The sequence below is a fragment of the Ranitomeya imitator genome, chromosome 4, assembly GCF_032444005.1.
Source record: "Ranitomeya imitator isolate aRanImi1 chromosome 4, aRanImi1.pri, whole genome shotgun sequence".
Lineage (NCBI taxonomy): Eukaryota > Metazoa > Chordata > Amphibia > Anura > Dendrobatidae > Ranitomeya > Ranitomeya imitator.
In genome coordinates, this window is record NC_091285.1 from 172,912,622 (window position 1) to 172,936,224 (window position 23,603).

Here is a 23,603-nt window from a genome sequence, read left to right on the forward strand (position 1 = left end):
TCAGTATTAAAAATCCTTCCAAAAATATCCACAGCAGAAAATACAAAACTCCACCATCTAACTAAAGATGTGGAGCGTATAGCTGCATCTCCAGAGAATCCAACAAGACCGAGAAAACACTGACACATTCTAAGCTGGACAAGAGAAAAACAAATGAATAGCACAGATTATAAGCACACTGCATGTGTGCCACAGAAACAAAAACCAGACACTTATCTTTGCTGAATTGACAGGAGAAGCCAGAAAGTGATCCAACACTTCAGAAGAAACATTGACAACTGGCAAGGACTAATGAATCCTGCACACCTAAATATCCCAGTCAGAACTGCAATCAGCAGATACACCTGGCCAGGACTGTGACTCAGAGACAACTGCATTCCCACCTACAACCACTGGAGGGAACCCAAGAGCAGAATTCACAACAGTATCCCCCCCTTGAGGAGGGGTCACCGAACCCTCACCAGGGCCTCCAGGACGGTCAGGATGAGCCAGATGAAAGGCACAGACCAAATCAACAGCATGGACATCAGAGGCAAAAACCCAAGAATTATCCTCCTGGCCATAACCCTTCCATTTGACAAGGTACTGAAGCCTCCGCCTTGAAAAACGAGAATCCAAAATCTTCTCAACCACATACTCCAACTCACCATCAACCAACACAGGGGCCGGAGGAACAACGGGCACCACATATTTCTGCAATAAAGATCTATGGAAGACATTATGGATAGCAAAAGAGGCCGGAAGCGCCAAAAGAAAAGACACCGGATTAATAATCTCAGAAATCTTATAAGGACCAATAAACCGAGGCTTAAACTTAGGGGAAGAAACCTTCATAGGAACATGACGGGAAGACAACCAGACCAGATCCCCAACCCAAAGCCGGGAACCAACACATCGACGACGGTTAGCAAAACGTTGAGCCTCCTCCTGAGACAACACTAAATTGTCCACCACATGAGCCCAAATCTGCTGCAACCTGTCAACCACAGAATCCACACCAGGACAGTCAGAAGGCTCAACCTGCCCAGAAGAAAAACGAGGATGAAAACCAAAATTACAAAAGAAAGGCGAAACCAAAGTAGCCGAACTAGCCCGATTATTAAGGGCAAACTCGGCCAATGGCAAGAAGGCCACCCAATCATCCTGATCAGCAGACACAAAGCATCTCAAATAAGTTTCCAAAGTCTGATTAGTTCTCTCGGTCTGGCCATTTGTCTGAGGATGAAATGCAGAAGAAAAAGACAAATCAATGCCCAGCCTAGCACAAAAGGCCCGCCAAAACCTAGACACAAACTGGGAACCTCTGTCGGACACAATATTCTCCGGAATCCCATGCAAACGAACCACATGCTGAAAAAACAACGGAACCAAATACGAAGAGGAAGGCAATTTAGGCAAAGGCACCAAATGAACCATCTTAGAGAACCGGTCACAAACAACCCAGATAACAGACATTTTCTGGGAGACCAGAAGATCAGAAATAAAATCCATCGAAATATGCGTCCAGGGCCTCTCAGGGACTGGCAATGGCAAAAGCAACCCACTAGCACGGGAACAACAAGGCTTGGCCTGCGCACAAGTCCCACAGGACTGCACAAAAAAACGCACATCACGCGACAAAGAAGGCCACCAAAAGGACCTACCAACCAATTCTCTGGTACCAAAAATGCCAGGATGACCAGCCAACATGGAACAGTGAACCTCAGAAATCACTCTACTAGTCCATCTGTCAGGAACAAACAGTTTCCCCACAGGACAGCGGTCAGGTTTGTCAGCCTGAAATTCCTGAAGAACCCATCGTAAATCAGGGGAAATGGCAGAAAGGAACACCCCTTCTTTCAGAATCCCGACCGGTTCTAAGACCTTTCTTCCCTTCTTCTGAGATGCATTTAACTCATTATTGGCCAGTTGTACTGTTATGATCAGGTGACCTTGGAGCAGCATGAAAACTTTCACTGGAGTAGGTGGTAACTATACTGACCGCAAACCCTGATCTTATCACCGCAACCCCAGTAGCCGTGGGGTGTGCCTAACAAAACCTAGACACCTCGACTCAGCCGGAGGACTAAATACCCCTATAGATGGAAATAGGAATTTCTACCTTGCCTCAGAGCAGAACCCCAAAGGATAGGCAGCCCCCCACAAATATTGACTGTGAGTAGTAGAGGAAAAGACACATGTAGGCAGAAAACAGGATTTAGCAAATGAGGCACACACTAGCTAAATAGGAAAGGATAGGACAGGATACTAAGCGGTCAGTATTAAAAATCCTTCCAAAAATATCCACAGCAGAAAATACAAAACTCCACCATCTAACTAAAGATGTGGAGTGTATATCTGCATCTCCAGAGAATCCAACAAGACCGAGAAAACACTGACACATTCTAAGCTGGACAAGAGAAAAACAAATGAATAGCACAGAATATAAGCACACTGCATGTGTGCCACAGAAACAAAAACCAGACACTTATCTTTGCTGAATTGACAGCTGAGCAGGAGAAGCCAGAAATTGATCCAACACTTCAGAAGAAACATTGACAACTGGCAAGGACTAATGAATCCTGCACACCTAAATATCCCAGTCAGAACTGCAATCAGCAGATACACCTGGCCAGGACTGTGACTCAGAGACAACTGCATTCCCACCTACAACCACTGGAGGGAACCCAAGAGCAGAATTCACAACAGTTTTTAGAGCATGGAGAAAGAACTGGCATTAAATAATATACCCCACAAAATTTAGGCAGTGCTTTATCAAAATATTTTACAAAGATGTTACAAATGAGACCATTGCAAATATGTACAGGGTAATTATAACATAAAGGGGATTAAAGGAGAACAGATAACACTCACATGTTCTCAGTTCATTGCTGGCAACCAGGCTAGTGGAGCTTCCATACGTCCCAGCTCATTGGACGTGCTCAGGGCTTTCCAGGAAAAGACAAGAAGTGAACTGAACTGCTGAGAGCCTGCCAGACACTTAAAACCTTAAGGCTGTGACATCACAGAAAGGCTGGCTTATCCAGACCCTCCTCTCTCTACATTCTGAGTACTTCAACCTTAAATTTATCTACTTTCTATAACTTCGCTACAAAACATGTCATAGTCATAACAAACCCAGCATTCATCTCGGATTAACGTGGGCATTCTAATGAGATCAAATATGTCCTATCTGGGATACATATTTACAGAGAAATCCCTACTTCTTTACTAGATGGAGTTAGAAGCCCGTGTTTCGAGGGATGGGCAGATCCACCGAGGGAGATTAAGAATATATATTTTCGTGTTCTTAACGTAAACGGTTTGCGTAATATCTTACAAAAACAAAACAAAGAACTTCCATGTGTTCTAGAGACTTAGAATCCAGTTCTTGCTGGAGGAAGATTCTAACCTGGTCGTAAAAATTCCTTTAGGCAATAAAACTCTCTTCCCCCATGTACATTGGCAAGGCAGCTCTTGGCTGAGTGAAAGGGAAGGGGGCTTTTTAGCCCACAGCCTGCTAGCAAGAGAAACTACTTATATGATATTTCATACCATATCGTGACACCTCCCCCTTTTGGTGTGTGCTAGGGAGGTAGAACCCCACGGTATGCCTCCATGCGCACCTCAGTGGGTTCACCCTGGCGGGACAGTCCATCTGCATTCCCATGCTCCCTGCCCGCTTTGTGTTTAATGGTGAAGTCAAATTGCTGAAGGGCAAGGCTCCAGTGCAGCAACCTGCCGTTGGTTGCACACATGGCGTTTAGCCAGCGCAGAGGGTCGTGGTTGGTTACCACAGGGAAGGGGCGACCGTACAAGTAGGGCTGCAAGCGCTGCAGGGCCCAGACTATGGCCAGGCACTCCTTCTCGATGGTGGAGTAGGCCACTTCCCTCGGCAAAAGTTTCCGGCTCAGGTATAACACGGGGTGCTCTTGGTCCTCCGAGTCAACCTGGCTGAGCACCACACCAAGGCCAAACTCGCTGGCGTCGGTCTGCACCAAGAACGGTCGACTGCTGTCGACTGCTTTCAACACAGGGGCGTTGCACAGTGCGGTTTTCAACGCCTGGAAGGCCCCCTCACAGCCATCTGTCCAGTTGACAATGTGGGGTAGCTTCTTCCTGGTGAGGTCCGTCAAAGGTTTTGCTAGGCTACTATAGTGCTGTACGAAGCGCCTATAGTACCCTGCAGTGCCCAGGAAGGACATCACCTGTTTCTTGGTCACGGGAGTGGGCCAGTTCACGATCGTGCCCACTTTCTCAGGCTCTGGCTTTAGGGTGTTTCCGCCTACCCGGTGCCCCAGGTAGTGGACCTCCCTCATGCCCATCTGGCACTTTCCCGGCTTGATAGTCAGTCCTGCTTGGTGAATTCGCCTGAGCACCGCCTCGAGATGCTACAGGTGTTCCTTCCAGGAGGAACTGAAGATGGCAATGTCATCCAAGTACGCCACGGCGTACTGCTCCAGTCCCTGAAGCAGGAGGTTGACCATCCGCTGAAAAGTGGCAGGGGCATTCTTCATGCCGAAGGGCATGACCGTGGACTCGTACAGTCCGAAGGGTGTGATAAAGGCGGACTTCTCCTGCGCCTCGGAGCTCAGGGGAATCTGCCAGTATCCTCTACTCAGATCCATTATTATTAGGTAATTTGCGCCAGCTAACCTATCCAGCAGCTCCTCGATGCGCGGCGTTGGGTGCGCGTCAGAGGCTGTGATGACGTTGAGCCCCCTGTAGTCCACGCAGAACTGGGTGGTCCGGTCTTTCTTTGGCACGAGAACTACAGGTGAGGCCCACGCGCTCTTTGACCGTCGAATCACCCCCAGCTGTAACATCTCATCGATCTCTTGGCGCATAATCTGCTGCACCTGGTCAGAGATTCGATAGGGTGTTCGCCGTAGTGGGGCGTGATCCCCGGTGTCCACCTCGTGGACTGCTAACTCAGTCCTCCTAGGTCAGTTGGAGAACATGACCCGGAAGGGTTCCAGTGTGGTTTGCAACTGCAACCGCTGGGGTTCAGTTAACGAGGCGCTTACCTCCATGTCCTCGATGGACCAATTGGCCTTGGCTTGGGCCAGCATGTCCAGGAGGGTGTCTTCCTCCCCGTCTTCGGGCACGCTGCAGACTGGTAGGACGAAAGGTTCACGTTCATGATGGGCCTTCATCATGTTGACGTGAAAGGCCTTTCGCCTACCCTGAGCGTGGTCAAGCGTGACCACGTAGGTGACCGGGTTGAGCTGTTGGTGGATGACGTACGGGCCCTCCCAGGCTGCCTGAAGCTTATCATTTGGTACGGGGACCAGCACCCACACCTTTTGACCCACGTAGTAGGTCCACTCCCAGGCGTTCTGGTCGTACCAGTGCTTCTGGTCAGCCTGAGCCTGTGTCATGTTGTCATGCACCAACTGCGTCAAGGTCTGCATCTTGTCACGGAAGTGAATGACATACTCCACTATGGACACTTCAGAAGGGTTCGGCTCCTCTTCCCAGGATTCTCTTACCAACCCAAGGGGTCCCCGGACTCGCCTGCCGTACAGGAGCTCGAAGGGGGAGAACCCCGTCGAGGCCTGCGGAACCTCTCGTTAAGCGAACAGCAGGTGTGGGAGGTACCGCTCCCAGTCGCGCCCTCGTGTCTCAACCAGCATGCGTAGCATCTGTTTGAGGGTACCATTGAAGCGTTCACACAAGCCATTGGTCTGAGAGTGATACGCACTCGATACCATAACAGTACTTAGCTGAGCGGGCACCATCCAATTATAATAGGCAAAGGGGATCACCAACTGCATACCATATATACATGTGACACAACGGAGAAAGATGTATGCAGAAAAATTGGGATCACCACAATGGATATATGGATATAGAAATCAACTTTATTTGGGAACACAAACACGAAACATTAAAAACACTTAAAACCCATATCAAAACTTGGGGTGATGGGTCCACATAAATGCAGGTACAATACCAACACGCACTCGATACCAGGTGTTTCACCTGCATTCTCTTACAGAGAGCCTCCATTAGGCGAGACATAAATTGGGTCCCTTGATCAGTAAGCATTTCCCTGGGAAATCCTACACGTGAAAAGATGGCCAACAAGGCATCCGCCACCTTATCTGCCCTAGTTGATGACAGAGCTACTGCCTCTGGGTACCGGGTAGCGTATTCTACCACAGTAAGGATATAACGCTTTCCAGAGCTGCTGGGGACGGCCAGCGGGCCCACAATGTCCACCGCGATCCTCTGGAAAGGCTCCTCTATCACTGGCAATGGGATCAGGGGAGCCTTAAGAGCAGGCCCCGCCTTCCCCACTCTTTGACAGGTGACACAGGAGCGGCAGTAGTTTGACACATCTGTCCCCATCTTAGGCCAATAGAAGTGTTGAGACAGCCGGGCCTTAGTTTTGCTGATCCCCAAGTGTCCAGCTAGCGGAATCTCATGGGCAATCCGCAGCAACTCACCCCGGAATTGCTGCGGGACGACCAGCTGTCTTTCCCTCAACCACTCCTTTTGTGATTCTCCGGGTACTGTCTCCCGGTACAACCTTCCTCGTTCCCAGAACACCCTCTTCTTATCAATCTCGGAGAAGAGTGTCCCGGCGAGTTGTCTCAAACTCTCTAGGCTCGCATCTGTGTGCAGAGCGGCCTGAAACTCCTGGCTAGGGGAAGCCAGAAGCGATGTCAGGGTCCCTTCTCCACGGGAACCCTCTTGGACCTGCTCTGGGTCCACCTCTGGTTCAGTCACAGTGATGACTGAGGAGGGTCCGGAAGGCAGACAGTTATCTGCGTTCCGGGCACTCTGACTGCGGGTGACAGCAGCTACGTAGGCTGTCTCCCCGGGGGTTTCTACAGACCCATGAGCCGGCGCTGCTATGGGCTCTACCTCCCCATCCACCCCCAACACTCCAGGGGCAGTGCTACTTATGGGCCAGTTACCTTCCTCGGTGGCACTGGTCACTTTCATGGCATCACCTTCCTCACGGTTCCCATGCATCTCCCCATTTCCTGTAGCACCGACACTTACCCCTGTTAGGGGTTCCTCAGCAATCTCACTCCGCAGAGCGACGTGGCTGGGCACGCCTGTACCTATGGACACATTAACCTTCACAGAAAAATCATTATCAGGTTCAGTTGGCACAGGTACAACATTTCCACCATCAATCCTAGGGAAAAAATGGTTATTAGATGCATCATTACAAGATAAAGCATGGTCAGGTAACACATGCGATTTCCCATCATCATCATCATCATCAGGGTTAACGTTACCCTTATTAGCAGATTGGGGAGGGGTGTCAGGAACATAGTATGCAACCATCCTCCCCAAATCAGTCCCCAACAAAACATCAGTGGGCAAATTATCAGACAGCCCCACTTCCTTCACCCCGCTCCCGGCACCCCAATCAAGATAAACCCAGGCCATCGGTAAGGGACAGCTGATGCCCCCAATCCCCGTGACAGTTAGGGTTTTCCCCGGAATGATTTCTTCAGGGGCCGCCAGTTCGGGTCGGATGAGGGTTCGTTCAGCCCCGGTGTCCTTGAGGCCTGTAGCAACATGGCCTCCCACCGTGACGTGCTGTACGTTGTCACACACCCTCCCAACCACACCACCCACCAAAAGAACTGCTGCATTAGGCCCTGGGGCCTTGGCTTGGGGGTTCTTCGGCTTGGCTGGACAGTAGGTACTGATATGACCAGGCCGATTGCAGAAGTAACACTGGCGAGGATCGGTGGTAGGTCGGGTGTTGTTGGCCACGGGGGCAGGACCTTTGGTGTGATGGCTGGCAGGGGTACTGGCGTTGGTTGCAGGCTTACCCCCTCTCCAGCTGGTCGTGACTGGCTTCCGCACTTCCGATCTACGGTTAGCCTCATAGGCATCGGCAATCTGCGCGGCTTTCGTCACGTCTTTGGGTTCTCTGTCCATCACGAACTGTCGCACCTCAGCTGGACAAAGATGAAAGAACTGGTCTTTGATCATCAGGTCTCGCAGCTGTGCAAAGGTGGTCACTGACAGTCCTTGGGTCCACTGGTCAAAGTGGGTCCCCAGTCCATGCACCACATCACTGTAACTGTCATGTGGGCCACGTTGGAGGGTCCGGAACTTTCTACGGTACACCTCGGGTGTAAGCTGGTACTTGGCTATCAGAGCCTGCTTGATGGCCTCATAGTCTCCATCTTTTTCTTGAGGGAGGGCAGCAAACGCCTCCAGAGCTTTGCCTCTCAGCCCTGGTGTCAGGTATCGTGCCCATTCTTGTGCAGGCAGCTGGTACTGTCTGCAGGCTTTCTCAAAGGCCCGCAGAAAAGTGTCCAAGTCCCTGTCCTTTTCCATAACAGGGAAGTGATCGGGCCGGGGCTTCGGTATCTGAGCGCTGCTGGGCTCACGGCTGGACTGGGACGACCCCTGCATTTGCAGTCGGGCCATCTGCAGCTGGTACTCCCGCTCCACTTGGACCTCTCGCTGGGCCTGGGCCTCGCTCGGCTCGCTGGGCCTGGGCCTCTCGCTCGGCTCGCTGGGCCTGGGCCTCTCGCTGGGCCTGGGCCTCTCGCTCGGCTCGCTGGGCCTGGGCCTCTCGCTCGGCTCGGGACTCGGCCTCCTGCCGGTATTGCTGAATCAGCTGCCGACGTCCCTCATGGTCGTCAGTGGGGAATTCTTTCAAGGCCGCCTGCAGGTGGGGGTCCAATTTGCCCGGATTGCTAACAGGGCCAGCATTCAGTGGTTGGACCTCTGCTGCAGCACCATGTTTGCTGGTGCTGGCTTCTGCGGACACTGGGCTCTGAGAGTGGTCTAGAGCGGCTTCCCATTGCACCAAAACTGCGACCAGTTGGGCTTTGTTTTTGCCCGCAAAGTCAATGTGCTGTGACTTGCATAAGGCAATAAGCGTGTCTCTGGTCTGCTGCTCATAGAAGGTTTCTCCCAGCACAACCATCATTGCCAAATAAAAGATAGGACAGAAAAACAAAGAGAAAGGGAGGGGATAATTATCAGTACACACAATTGTCTCAGGACTAATAAACACTGAGTTCGTTCTCCAAACTTATTTGCGCAGAGTCCTCGCAAGAACTTTGCAAGTTTGTAGTGAGAGGAATGATCACTCAAACCAAATCACTAAGGCTCTAAGATCCCACCGCCTTGCCACCAATTTGTCACGATTCACACCGTGACCGTCACCCCTACGTCACGGGTCGGGGTGACTTTAGGCCAACAGACGGCTATCACATGTGCAGGGGGGCTTATCTTAGTTATCCCTCCACTCCACAATGTGATGAAACAACACACACAAGGCTATTGACCTCTTAGTTTACAGCAGGGGCTTATTTTAGGTATCCCACTGCTTTTCAATATACCACGAACTGCAGGGATTTATGTATATCCCGCTTACAGTTCCACTCAACACTTGCAGCTCTCTGGCGCCCCCCTTACTCTCAGGTCAGATTAGGTACTGCACCCTGGGTAATTAGTCGCCAGACAGGCTGCCTGCTATGTACTGGCTATTGGGCACGCTGCAGCGACGCGATAAACTACTCCCACTCAGGCAGGAACAATAATTATCAATGCCGCAGTCGCTACAACATCACCCCAAAAGCCTGCACACGGTCGCTGCCACCAGCTTCGATTAAACGGGTCCGAAGCTAACCCAAAACAGTAGCGTAATTCCCTTCAGAAGACTTAGGGTCCGTTTTTAGAGCATGGAGAAAGAACTGGCATTAAATAATATACCCCACAAAATTTAGGCAGTGCTTTATCAAAATATTTTACAAAGATGTTACAAATGAGACAATTGCAAATATGTACAGGGTAATTATAACATAAAGGGGATTAAAGGAGAACAGATAACACTCACATGTTCTCAGTTCATTGCTGGCAACCAGGCTAGTGGAGCTTCCATACGTCCCAGCTCATTGGATGTGCTCAGGGCTCTCCAGGAAAAGACAAGAAGTGAACTGAACTGCTGAGAGCCTGCCAGATACTTAAAACCTTAAGGCTGTGACATCACAGAAAGGTTGGCTTATCCAGACCCTCCTCTCTCTACATTCTGAGTAATTCGACCTTAAATTTATCTACTTTCTATAACTTCGCTACAAAACATGTCATAGTCATAACAAACCCAGCATTCATCTCGGATTAACGTGGGCATTCTAATGAGATCAAATATGTCCTATCTGGGATACATATTTACAGAGAAATCCCTACTTCTTTACTAGATGGAGTTAGAAGCCCGTGTTTCGAGGGATGGGCAGATCCACCGAGGGAGATTAAGAATATATATTTTCGTGTTCTTAACGTAAACTGTTTGCGTAATATCTTACAAAACAAAACAAAGAACTTCCATGTGTTCTAGAGACTTAGAATCCAGTTCTTGCTGGAGGAAGATTCTAACCTGGTCGTAAAAATTCCTTTAGGCAATAAAACGCTCTTCCCCCATGCACATTGGCAAGGCAGCTCTTGGCTTTTTAGCCCACAGCCTGCTAGCAAGAGAAACTACTTATATGATATTTCATACCATATCGTGACACTATCAATCACATTTATATTTATTTTTATATATATATAGTTTTATATATATATTTATATATATATATATATATATATATATATAATATACATATATATATATACTAGATTGTGGCCCGATTCTAACGCATTGGGTATTCTAGAATATGCATGTCCCCGTAGTATATGGACAATGATGATTCCAGAATTCGCAGCAGACTGTGCCCGTCGCTGATTGGTCGAGGCAACCTTTATGACATCATCGTCGCCATGGCAACCATTATGACATCTACGTCGATACTGTGCCCGTCGCTGAATCAGAAACGTGAGATGTCTACGTCCTTTATGACATCATCGTCGCTGTGCCCGTTGCTGATTGGTCGAGGCTTGGCGGCCTCGACCAATCAGAGACGCGGGATTTCCAGGACAGACAGACAGACAGAAAGACAGACAGACAGAAAAACCCTTAGACAATTATATATATAGATATATACTAGATGGTGACCCGATTCTAACGCATCGGGTATTCTAGAATATGTATGTATATAGCAGCCACATAGTATATAGCACAGGCCACGTAGTATATAGGAGCCATGTAGTATATAGCAGACAAATACTACCTGGCCTGTGCTAAATACTATGTGGCTGCTATATACATACATACATATTGTAGAACACCCGATGCGTTAATACAGGCCACGCAGTATATAACACAGCCCACACAGTATATAGCCACGCAGTATATAACACAGGTGACGTAGTATATAGCACAGGCCATGCAGTATATAACAGTGGCCACGTAATATATAGCACAGGCCACGCAGTACATAACACAGCCCACATAGTATCTAACACTGGCCACGTAGTATATAGCAGCCACACGGTATATAACACTACCCACGCGGTATATAATACTGCCCACATAGTATATAACACTGGCCATGTAGTATATAGCAGCCACCTGGTATATAACACTGCCCACGCATTATGTAACACTGCCCACGCGGTATATAACACAGCCCACGGGGTATATAACACTGCCCACGTAGTATATAGCAGCCCACGCGGTATATAACGCAGCCCACGCGGTATATAACACTGCCCACGCGGTATATAACATTGCCCACGCGGTATATAACACTGCCCACATAGTATATAACACTGCCCACGTAGTATATAGCAGCCACGCTGTATATAACGCCGCCCACGCGCTATATAACACTGCCTATGTAGTATATAGCAGTGTGGGCACATATCCGTGTTAAAAAAAGATAATTATAACAAAAAATAGTTATATACTCACCCCCTGGGATCCCGCGAAGCTGTCCCTATGCGCGTGGCTGCCGCCATCTTCCGTTCCCAGGATGCATTGCGAAATTACCCAGATGACTTAGCGGTCTCGCGAGACCGCTAAGTCTTCTGGGTAATTTCGCAAAGCATCTCTGGTAACGGAAGATGGCGGCAGTCGTGAGCGCATCGTCGGACTACGGAGGGTGAGTATAGCAGGTTTTTTGTTATTGTATTATTTGTAACATTAGATCTTTTTACTATTGACGCTGCATAGGCAGCATCAATAGTAAAAATTTGGGGACACACAGGGTTAATAGCAGTGGTAACGTTACCCGCGGCATAGTGCGGTACGTTACCGCTGGCATTAACCCTGTGTGAGTGGAGGGGAGTATGCGGGCGCCGGGCACTGACTGCAGAGGAGTATGGAGCGGGCGCCGGGCACTGACTGCAGGGGAGTAGGGAGGGACTAATCGGACTGTGCCCGTCGCTGATTGGCCGCGGCAGCCATGACAGGCAGCTGGCGAGACCAATCAGCGACGCGGGATTTCCGTGACAGAAGTTGCAGACAGAAAGACGGAAGTACCCCTTAGACAATTATATATATAGATATATATACATACATATGTGTGTTTTGATAAATATTTAGTATTAAAATGATGTGTAAATGACAGAGAACTGCTTATTGCAAATGGGTATGAAGCCTAAGGATGAGAACCGGCAAAGCCAAAGCTTGTCCTCCGCATGCGCCTGGACTCCCTGACCGTTTATGTTGAGAATTCACATCACATGGCCGTCGTGACTAATGGTGATGTCATTCATGGTGACATAATGCCACACTCAGAAACTGTGAGGGATTAGAGCCATGGCAGCCGGGCTCAGACCATGTGTGCACCATTAATATCTTCCTCCATTTCCTTTACAGCTGCGGGAGAAGCTCAGTGACAAACTGAACTACTACTTTCAGAAGTTGGGAGACTCCAAGTCGCATCTGCTCCATTGGAGAAGCGAGCACCGCTATGTGCTCCATGGTTTTCTCCTTTATATCTGTATTTAGTCATTTTTGTATAATAAAATTTTATATTTTCTATGTTTTTGCGATACTGAATCACTGGTTTCTCGGTAATGGGCCGTGTCCTCAGCGTTAGATAATTTACATCAAGTTTATGGCTTATATTAATTAATTCATTAAACCACTAGCAGACTCCGCCCCTCCCGCTAAGCCCTTCCCACTTTTTAGAACTGTGTCATAAAGGTGGGCCCAGCTGGCGGAGCGTAAGTAATGGCTCTTTGTAGCTGCTTGCAAACAGTGAATTGAAACATCCCCGTTCTTGCATTTTCACAACTACCACGATATAAACATGAGCGGCTCGTGGTCCTCATGGGTCTCTTGTGTACAGATGTCATCGGTACGGCCGACGATGTGGTGCTGATCTGCTGCAGCATCGTTGGAGGCGCTACCATGGTGGACATGAGCTTTTATCCCTTGAACTGTTCTCTTTTTAAAGGGGTTGTCCATGACCGTGACATTGATGGTCTCTCATTAGAGTATGTCATCTGTGTGTGATCTGTGGGTGTGCGACACCGGCACCTCCGCCTTTTAAGTTATTGGATGGAACGTGTCAGTCCCTGCGCTGCACAGCTCCGCCGACAGACGTGCTGTACCCAACCTTGGACACAGCTCCGGTGACGCCGCTGTGCTGTGGGCGTCGGTGACTGAGCAGCTTTGGCTGACACAAGGGAAGAGCTTACAGCCAAGATGGCGGGTGTAACCAGTGGTAAAGACGGGCTATCAATGTTTACCCCTTATTGACCAAGGCAATTTTTACATGTCTAACCACTGTCCCTTTATGAGGTTATAACTCTGGAACGCTTCAACGGATCTTGGCGATTCTGACATTGATTTCTCGTGACATATTCTACTTCATGATAGTGGTAAAATTTATTTGATAGTACCTGCGTTTATTTGTGAAAAAAATGGAAATTTGGCTAAAATTTTCAAAATTTCGCAATTTTCCAACTTTGAATTTTTATTCCCTTAAATCACAGAGATATGTCACACAAAATACTTAATAAGTAACATTTCCCACAAGTCTACTTTACATCAGAACATTTTTTGAAACAAATTTTTTTGTTAGGGAGTTATAAGGGTTAAAAGTTGACCAGCAATTTCTCATTTTTACAACAAAATTTACAAAATCATTTTTGTTCGGGACCACCTCACATTTGAAGTCACATTTAGGAGTCTATATAGCAAAAAATACCCAAAAGTGACACCATTCTAAAAACTGCACCCCTCAAGCTGATCAAAACCACATTCAAGAAGTTTATTAACCCCTCAGGTGCTTCATGAGAGCTAAAGCAATGCTGAAGGAAAAAATGGAAATTTAACTTTTTAGTCATGAAAACGATCTTTTTGCAACAATTTTTTTATTTTCCCAAAGGTAACAGTAGAAATTGGACTGGAAAAGTTGTTGTCCAATTTGTCCTGAGTACGCTGATAACCAATATGTGGTGGGGAACCACTGTTTGGGCGCATAGCAGGGCTCGGAAGGGAAGGAGCGCCGTTTGATTTTTTCAACCTAAAATTGGCTGGAATTGCGATCGGATGCCATGTTGCATTTGACGAGCCCCTGATGTGCCTAAACAGTGGAAACCACCCACAAGTGACCCCATTTTGGAAACTAGACCCCCTAAGGAACATCTAGATGTGTGATGAGCACTTTGATCCCCCAGGGACTTCACAGAAGTTTATAACGCCCGGGCGTGAAAATAAAAAATCATATTTTTTCCACAAACATGAACGTTTAGTCCCCAATTTTTTAATTTCCCAAGGGTAACAGGAGAGATTGGACCGCAAAAGTTGTCCAATTTGTCCTGAGTACGCTGGTACCCCATATGTGGGAGAAAACTACTGTTTGGGCACACGTCAGGGCTCGGAAGGGAACTAGTGATGTTTTGGAATGCAGGCTTTGATGGAATGTTCTGCGGGCGTCATGTTACATTTGCGGAGCCCCTGATGTGCCTAAGCAGTGGAAACCCCCCACAAGTGACCCGATTTTGGAAACTAGACCCCCTAAGGAACTTATCTAGATATGTGGTGAGAACTTTGAACCCCCAAGTGTTTCACTAAAGTTTATAACGCCCGGGTGTGAAAATAAAAAATCCTATTTTTTGCCTACAAAAATGATCTTTTAGTCCCCAATTTTTTAATTTCCCAAAGGTAAAAGGAGAAATTGGACCGTAAAAGTTGTTGTCCGATTTGTCCTGAGTACGCTGGTATCCCATATGTGGGAAAAAACTGTTTGGGCACATGTTGGGGCTCGAAAGAGAAGTACTGAAGTTTTGGAATGCAGACTTTGATGGAATCGTCTGCGGGCGTAATGTTCCATTTGCAGAGCCCCTGATGAAGAACTTACGTAGATGTGCCTCCTTTGGAATGAATCTGTTTCCTGTAAATTAGTAGCGCATGGAGGTGTGGTACAATTTAAAGCAATCCTTCCTACACAGGCCAGGTTTTTCAAGGCAGGTATTGATAGATGGTGTCCTCACATATTGCTCTTTTGTAGCACACTTGGCACCTTTTTTGCGGCTTAACTTTTCTTCCAGTTGGCGAGACAACCCCCGGAAAATGCTGACCTGGTACGATACATGTACCTTCAGTTCCAGAAGTACTGGGACCCGCTCCTACCCTCGTGCCAAACATCAGGGCCTTAACCACTACCTCCTGGAAATAAAGGTACGACGTATCGGTGTTGTGTGCACATCGTGACAGCAGGAAAGCGTTGAGCATTGCCATTTGTACAATGTGCATGGACAGCGTTTTGTACCACACCCTGGCCTTTCTCCCTCGCCTTCAGCTTCCCGCACTGACTGGTGAGCACCGGCCAGCCGTAAAGTTCAGCACAGCGGTGACTTCACCGCTGTACTTTACGGCCGGCGCTCAGTCAGTGCGGGAAGCTGACGGCGAGGGACATGACCAGACACCTGGAATGTAAGTATGTAGTGTTTTTTTTTTTTACATTTACAATGGAAACCAGGGTAAACATCGGGTTACTAAGCGCGGCCCTGCGCTTAGTAACCCGATATTTACCCTGCTTACCCGGGGACTTCGGGATCGTTGGTCGCTGGAGAGCTGTCTGTGTGACAGCTCTCCAGCGTCCAAACAGCGACGCTGCAGCGATCGACATCGTTGTCGGTATCGCTGCAGCGTCGCTTAGTGTGACGGTACCTTAAGTGTTGCTGCCATTTTTTTCTCTGCTGTTGAAAAATGGTCAATAGATGGACATCCCTTTTGTCCTTGTACTTGACCACCAGCAGGTGGTCGCTACATTGGGCTTTGCTCTCACCTTTCCTGAGAGTGCCCAAGTAGCGTCTCTGATTTTTGCGGACAGTACCGCAGGCTGCAGTACCTCGCACAGAGAGAGATTTGTAGAGTGGGATGCTGGTGTAAAAGTTAGTGGTATAGAGGAGATAACCTTTATCCAGCAGTCGGTGCACCAAATCCCACACAATTTTCCCACTCACTCCCAGGATAGAAGGACACTCAGGCGGTTCAATCCTGGTGTCCTTCCCTTCGTAAACTCTAAAGCTGTGGGTGTACCCTGAGGTACTCTAACACAGCTTGTAGAGTTTGATTCCGTACCTGGCCCTTTTGCTGGGCAGGTATTGACGGAATCTGAGCCGCACCTTAAAATGAATTAAGGACTCATCCACACAGATGTCCCTTTGAGACACGTACACTTAAGCAAACTTTTTGTTGAAGTGTTCAATGACCAGCCGAACTTTAAACAGACTGTCAAAGTTGGGGTCATCTCATGCGGGACACCGTGCATTATTGTTGTAATGCAGGAACTTATGGATGGCCTCAAAACGCGTGCGGGTCATGACCATTCGGAACACTGGAGTGTTATATAAAATATCAACACTCCAATATTGCCGAAGTTCAGGCTTCTTCAGGATCCCCATGTGGAGAACCAGGTCCCAAAACTGCATCATTTCAACTGCGTCTACAGGAGACCAGTTAGAATATGATGAACCCGAGTTTTGGTCCAAAAATTGCCGAGCATACAAGTTAGTTTGCTCCACCATGAGGTTAATGAAAGCCTCAGAGAAAAAGACTTTGAAAAAGTCTAGTTCTGTGAGGCCGGTGGTGTCAAAGTTGATTCCTGATTCTGCCACAAAATCAGGAATCAGTGGCTTGTACTTTTCGGGTGGCGGGGTCCATATGGGGTCCGCAGTGGGGTGCGCTGGTTCGTCTTCAGCAATGGTGGGCGATTCATCAATGATGTGCCTTGCCTCATCTGTCCTGCGGCGTCTGCGTGGCAGTTCCGCAGGGCTGGAGGAGGAAGATGAGTGGGAAGAGGATGAGGAAGAATCTGAAAAATAAAGAAAAGTGGGATCCTCTCCCTCGCTATCAGTGTCGGAGGCAAGGAAAGAATATGCCTCCCCCGCTGAATAGCGCTGTTGGGACGAACGTGACATTTTTTTTGTAAGTGTGGTGCTTGGGTGTACTTTATTGGTAGCTATGTGTAAGTGTGGGGGGGATAGTGCTTGGTGCAAACTCTGAAAAGAAAAAGCTAAAGGAAAAAGAAGCAAATAGGGGAAAAAAATTCCTGTGAAAGAAAAGTCTAAAACAGCAGGCCCTAGCTCTGATAAGTGAACCTAGCCACTTATCAAAGTTCGGCCGTTGCTGGGTGTGCGAACGAGGATGTGAAAAAAAACCAGCAGGCATGAGAGCTCTGATAAGTGAACCGCGTCACTTATCAAAGTTCGGCCGTTGCTGGGTGTGCGAACAGGGATGTGAAAAAAAAACCGGCAGGCACGAGAGCTCTGATAAGTGAACCGCGTCACTTATCAAAGTTCGGCGGCTGCTGGGTGTGCGCACAGGTGTGGTGAAAAGGAAAAATGCAGGCACAAGCTCTGATAAGTGAACTGCGTCACTTATCAAAGTTTGGCGGCTGCAGGATGGGTGTACGGAATTGGGCAAAGGGGGCTGATGAAAAAAAAGCGAGCACGGGTGTTGATCGGTGAACTGCGTCACCAATCAACGCTTGGCGGCTGCTAAACGTGCGCACGGAGGCGGCGCAAAGAGGGATGGAGGGGGTTAAAAAAGAGGGGGATGCGGGGATGAAGAGAGATCGGGTAGGGGCTGTTAACACTTACGTTTGTAGTCTCTCTTCTTTCTTCGGTTTTCTTTCGTTCTTTTCTAACGCAGGGGATTGTGGTGTTACAGGCTTCTGTAGCACCACAAGGCCCAGCAAGACAAGATCTGGCTGTGTGACCGCTTTGCAGGAGTCCTCAGCTAGAGTGGGGACCCCTGCAGAGTGGTCAGACAGGTCACCTGCAGGTGACAGACAGAGCAGTCACACCGCTGCTATGAGCTGTCATTGGTGGGATCGAATGATAACATCGATCCCACTAATCCCTGCAGGCCCTGGTGACCAGGCAACTGCCTAGGATCCCTCCGATCCTAGGCAGGTCACCAGCAGGGCACACAGCGGTCACAACGTGACCGCCGCTGTGCCCTATGATTGGCGCGATCGTCGATAGCATCGATCGCGCTAATCAGCTCCTGCACTAGTCTCTGGCCTGCGATAGCAGCACCGATCCAGGCCGCTACAGCAGGGGATAGCCGGGTACATCAGGGCACAGTGCGGTAATACCGCCGCTGTGCCCTGCGATTGGCACGATCGGCGATCGCGCCAATCCGGTGGTCTTTTGCCGGTGCCTGGCGTTGCCAGGCACCGGCCCTAGGATCAAGTACATTGGTACTCGATCCTAGCCTGGGACCTTATTGTTTCAGCCACTCCGATTGGCTGAAACAATGAGAAACACTGTGATTGGCTGTTCAGAATTGAACAGCCAATCACAGCGATCGTGAGGCCTGGGGGGCGGAGCCAGACCCTGGGATGCCGACGCCATCTTCCTGCAGGCAAGAAGGCGCCGGAAATTTAATACGATCACCGCGACTTAAGTCGCGATGTCGCATTAAACAGTATGACGTACTATCCCGTCACTGGGAATTAAGTCCCAGGTCACCTTGACGGGATAGTACGTCATGGGATTAAGGGGTTAATAGCCTAGAGAGTGACCATGGTTATTGGTTCCCCCCTGGCTAAAAACATCTGCCCCCAGCCACCCCAGAAAAGGCACATCTGGAAGATGCGCCTATTCTGGCACTTAGCCACTCTCTTCCCACTCCCGTGTAGCGGGGTAATAAGGGGAATACCGATACGCTGGGAATAAAGGCAACAGGTCACTACAGGCAGAATATGGATCCGCTGGGAATAAACGCAACAGCTTACTACAGGCAGAATACGGATCCGCTGGGAATAAAGGCAACAGCTCACTACAGGCAGAATACAGATCCGCTGGAAATAAACGCAACAGATTACTACAGGCGGAATACGGATCCGCTGGGAATAAACGCAACAGCTTACTACAGGCAGAATACGGATCCGCTGGGAATAAAGGCAACACGTTACTAAAGTCAGAATACGGATCCGCTGGGAATAAATGCAACAGATTACTACAGTTAGAATATGGATCCGCTGGGAATAAACGCAACAGATTACTACAGTCAATATGGATCCGCTGGGAATAAACGCAAGAAGATTACTACAGGCAGAATTGTTGTGAATTCTGTTGTCAAGCTCCCTCCTGTGGTCGTGAATGGTACTTCGGTGAGTTCTGTCCGTGGGCTCCCTCTGGTGGCTGTCAGTGGAGCTGCTGCTTCTGAGGTTCCTTACACAGGTGACATGGTTTATCCTTTGGTTGGCTTCTCTATTTAACTCCACTTAGATCGTTACTCCATGCCAGCTGTCAATGTTTCTGCATTGGTTCAGTTCGCTCTTGGATCTTTCTGGTGACCTGTCTACTCCAGCAAAAGCTAAGTTCCTGATAGTATCTAATTCGTTCATTGTTTTCTTGTCCAGCTGGATATCATGATTTTGTCTTGCTAGCTGGAAGCTCTGGGATGCAGAGTGGCATCTCCGCACCATTAGTCGGTGCGGAGATCGTTTTTGCACACACTGCGTGGTCTTTTGTAGTTTTTTGTGCTGATCGCAAAGCTACCTTTCCTATCCTCTGTCTATTTAGTAAGTCTGGCCTCCCTTTGCTGAAACCTGTTTCATTTCTGCGTTTGTGACTTTCATCTTTACTCACAGTCAATATATGTGGGGGGCTGCCTTTTCCTTTGAGGAATTTCTCTGAGGCAAGGTAGGCTTTATTTTCTATCTCTAGGGCTAGCTAGCTCTTAGGCTGTGACGAGGCGCCTAGGGAGCGTCAGGAGCGCTCCATGGCTATTTCTAGTGTGTGTGATAGGATTAGGGATTGCGGTCAGCAGAGCTCCCACATCCCAGAGCTTGTCCTGTGTGAGTTTTAACTATCAGGTCATTCCGGGTGCTCATAACCACCAGGTCATAACACAGAATACGGATCCGCTGGGAATAAAGGCAACAGGTTACTACAGGCAGAATACGGATCCGCAGGGAATAAACGCAACAGATTACTACAGTCAGAATACGGATCCGCAGGGAATAAACGCAACAGTTTACTACATGCAGAATACGGATCCGCTGGGAATAAAGGCAACAGGTTACTACAGGCAGAGTACGGATCCGCTGGGAATAAACGCAACAGATTACTACAGGCAGAATACGGATCCGCTGGGAATAAACGCAACAGATTACTACAGGCAGAATACGGATACGCTGGGAATAAACACAACAGATTACTACAGGCAGAATACAGATCCGCTGGGAATAAACGCAACAGATTACTACAGGCAGAATAGGGATCCGCTGGGAATAAACGCAACAGATTACTACAGGCAGAATACGGATCTGCAATCCTGAATGCGCGCTTCCTTACATTCGAAATGCGCGCTCCTGAATGCGCGCCGGCAAAAATGCAGGAATTGCGCGTCGGCAGTGTTGGCACCCCCCTAAAGGGTTAATATCGGTAGCAGTGTTTGCAGTCTGACCCCCCCACGCCCTGCCCCCCCTCTCTGAGCCCCCCCGCGCCCTCTCCCCCCCCAAAGGGTTAATACCGGTAGCAGTGTTGGCACCCCCCTAAAGGGTTAGTACCGGTAGCAGTGTTCGCAGTCTGACCCCCCCACGCCCTGCCCCCCCTCTCTGAGCCCCCCCGCGCCCTCTCCCCCCAAAGGGTTAATACCGGTAGCAGTGTTGGCACCCCCCTAAAGGGTTAATACCGGTAGCAGTTTTCGCAGTCTGACCCCCCCACGCCCTTCCCCCCCTCTCTGAGCCCCCCGCGCCCTCTCCCCCCCAAAGGGTTAATACCGGTAGCAGTGTTGGCACCCCCCCAAAGGGTTAATACCGGTAGCAGTGTTCGTAGTCTGACCCCCCACGCCCTGCCTCCCCTCTCTGAGCCCCCCCACGCACTCTCCCCCCCCCCCAAAGAGTTAATACCGGTAGCAGTGTCCGCTGTCTTGGCATGCCACCAAAACGAGAAGGCGGGAGAAGGGGGTTGGGGCGTGTTTCGCTGGGAGAGCACCCGCCCACCAGCTATTACAGCCTCGGGCAGTGCACAGCTACTGCGCATGTGCCAGGTGCGCCTGGTGCGCGCGGCGTGCAGCCTCGGGTGGCGCGCAGTAGCACTAGCTACTGCGCATGCGCCAGGTGCGCGTGGCCATGCGGACACGAGTGCCATGCGTGCATGTGGCGCATGCGCAGTCCTAATATATCCCTGCCCACAATGCCTAGTTTTATTCTGCCTGCTGCTGTGCGGAAGCGGAACAGCAATGGCTGATAATGTGTACTTGGGCCCATAGGAGGTTCAGTACAGAATGATAGAACTGTCCTTCTCTACATAAGCCAGAATAACAGTGCCAGCGGAGTGCCCCTTAAACGAGATACAGGACAGCTCTCCACAGAAACCTCCCTAACAGAAGCCCCTGAATAGCAAGCCTCCCCTAACAGAAGCCCCCCGAACAGCAAACCTCCTCAACAGAAGCCCCCCGAACAGCAAACCTCCCCAACAGAAGCCCCCCCGAACAGCGAACCTCCCCAACAGAAGCCCCCTGAACGGCAAACCTCCCCCAACAAAAGCCCCAGAACAGCAAACCTACCGTAACAACCCCCCCGAACAGCGAACCTCCCCCAACAGAAAGCCCCCCAAACAGTAAACCTCCCCCAACAGAAGCCCCAAGACAGCAAACATCCCCAACAAGCCCCCTGAACAGCAAACCTCCCCAACAGAAGCCCCTGGGCAGCAAACCTCCCCAACAGAAGCCCCCGAACAGCAAACCTCCCCTAACAGAAGCCCCCCGAACAGCAAACCTCCACTAACAGAAGCCTCTCGAACAGCAAACCTCCCCCAACAGAAGCACCAGAACAGCAAACCTCCCCAATGGCAAACCCTCCCTAACACAAGCCCCCAAGAGCAAACCTCCCCTAAAAGAAGCCCCCCGAATAGCAAACCTCCCCTAACAGAAGCCTCCCAAACAGCAAACCTCCCCCAACAGAAGCCCCAGAACAGCAAACCTCCCCAACAGAAGCCCCCAAACGGCAAACCCTCCCTAACACAAGCCCCCAACAGCAAACCTCCCCTAAAAGAAGCCCCCCGAATAGCAAACCTCCCCTAACTGAAGCCCCCCGAACAGCAAACATCTCCCAGCAGAAGCTCCCCAAACAGCAAACCTCCCCCAGCGGAAGCCTCCTGAACAGCATACCTCCCTTAACAAGCCCCCCGAACAGCAAACCTCCCCCAACAGAAGCCCCCCGAACAGCAAACCTCCCTCAACAGAAGCCCCCCGAACAGCAAACCTCCCCCAACAGAAGCCCCCCGAACAGCAAATCTCCCCCAACAGAAGCCCCCCGAACAGCATACCTCCCTTAACAAGCCCCCCGAACAGCAAACCTCCCCAACAGAAGCCCCCCGAACAGCAAACCTCCCCAACAGAAGCCCCCCGAACAGCGAACCTCCCCAACAGAAGCCCCCCAAACAGCGAACCTCCCCAACAGAAGCCCCCGAACAGCAAACCTCCCCAACAGAAGCCCCCTGAACGGCAAACCTCCCCCAACAGAAGCCCCAGAACATCAAACCTACCGTAACAGAAGCCCCCGGAACAGCGAACCTCCCCCAACAGAAAGCCCCCCAAACAGCAAACCTCCCCAACAGAAGCCCCCTGAACGGCAAACCTCCCCCAACAGAAGCCCCAGAACAGCAAACCTACCGTAACAGAAGCCCCCGAACAGCAAACATCCCCAACAGAAGCCCCCTGAACAGCAAACCTCCCCAACAGAAGCCCCTGAACAGCAAACCTCCCCAACAGAAGCCCCCCGAACAGCAAACCTCCCCAACAGAAGTCCCCTGAACGGCAAACCTCCCCCAACAGAAGCCCCAGAACATCAAACCTACCGTAACAGAAGCCCCCGGAACAGCGAACCTCCCCCAACAGAAAGCCCCCCAAACAGCAAACCTCCCCTAACAGAAGCCCCAGAACAGCAAACCTCCCCAACAGAAGCCCCCTGAACGGCAAACCTCCCCCAACAGAAGCCCCAGAACAGCAAACCTACCGTAACAGAAGCCCCCGAACAGCAAACATCCCCAACAGAAGCCCCCTGAACAGCAAACCTCCCCAACAGAAGCCCCTGAACAGCAAACCTCCCCAACAGAAGCACCAGAACAGCAAACCTCCCCAACGGCAAACCCTCCCTAACACAAGCCCCCAACAGCAAACCTCCCCTAAAAGAAGCCCCCCGAATAGCAAATCTCCCCTAACAGAAGCCTCCCACACAGCAAACCTCCCCAACAGAAGCCCCAGAACAGCAAACCTCCCCAACAGAAGCCCCCAAACGGCAAACCTTCCCTAACACAAGCCCCCAACAGCAAAC

The 23,603-nt window shown here is 49.9% G+C and overlaps 1 protein-coding gene across 1 annotated transcript; it reads left to right on the forward strand.

Annotated features, from left to right (window-relative positions):
* The first annotated feature begins 12,489 nt into the window (after positions 1 to 12,489).
* Positions 12,490 to 23,582, forward strand: LOC138674468 (uncharacterized). Its single transcript, XM_069762308.1, has 7 exons — positions 12,490 to 12,594; positions 12,671 to 12,794; positions 13,146 to 13,293; positions 21,907 to 22,336; positions 22,452 to 22,816; positions 22,888 to 23,055; positions 23,168 to 23,582. The coding sequence occupies exons 1-7, from the start codon at positions 12,490 to 12,492 to the stop codon at positions 23,580 to 23,582; spliced, it is 1,755 nt and encodes a 584-aa protein (XP_069618409.1).
* The last annotated feature ends 21 nt before the right edge of the window (positions 23,583 to 23,603 follow it).

Bases quoted from the DNA above. Each gene is read 5' to 3' on its own strand.
- LOC138674468 (XM_069762308.1), top strand. From the start codon at position 12,490: ATGCGCCTGGACTCCCTGACCGTTTATGTTGAGAATTCACATCACATG. The intron at 22,817-22,887 runs GTAACAGAAGCC...CCTCCCCAACAG, and splicing joins CCCAGAACATCAAACCTACC to AAGCCCCCTGAACGGCAAAC. The intron at 23,056-23,167 runs GCAAACCTCCCC...CTCCCCCAACAG, and splicing joins CAACAGAAGCCCCCCGAACA to AAAGCCCCCCAAACAGCAAA.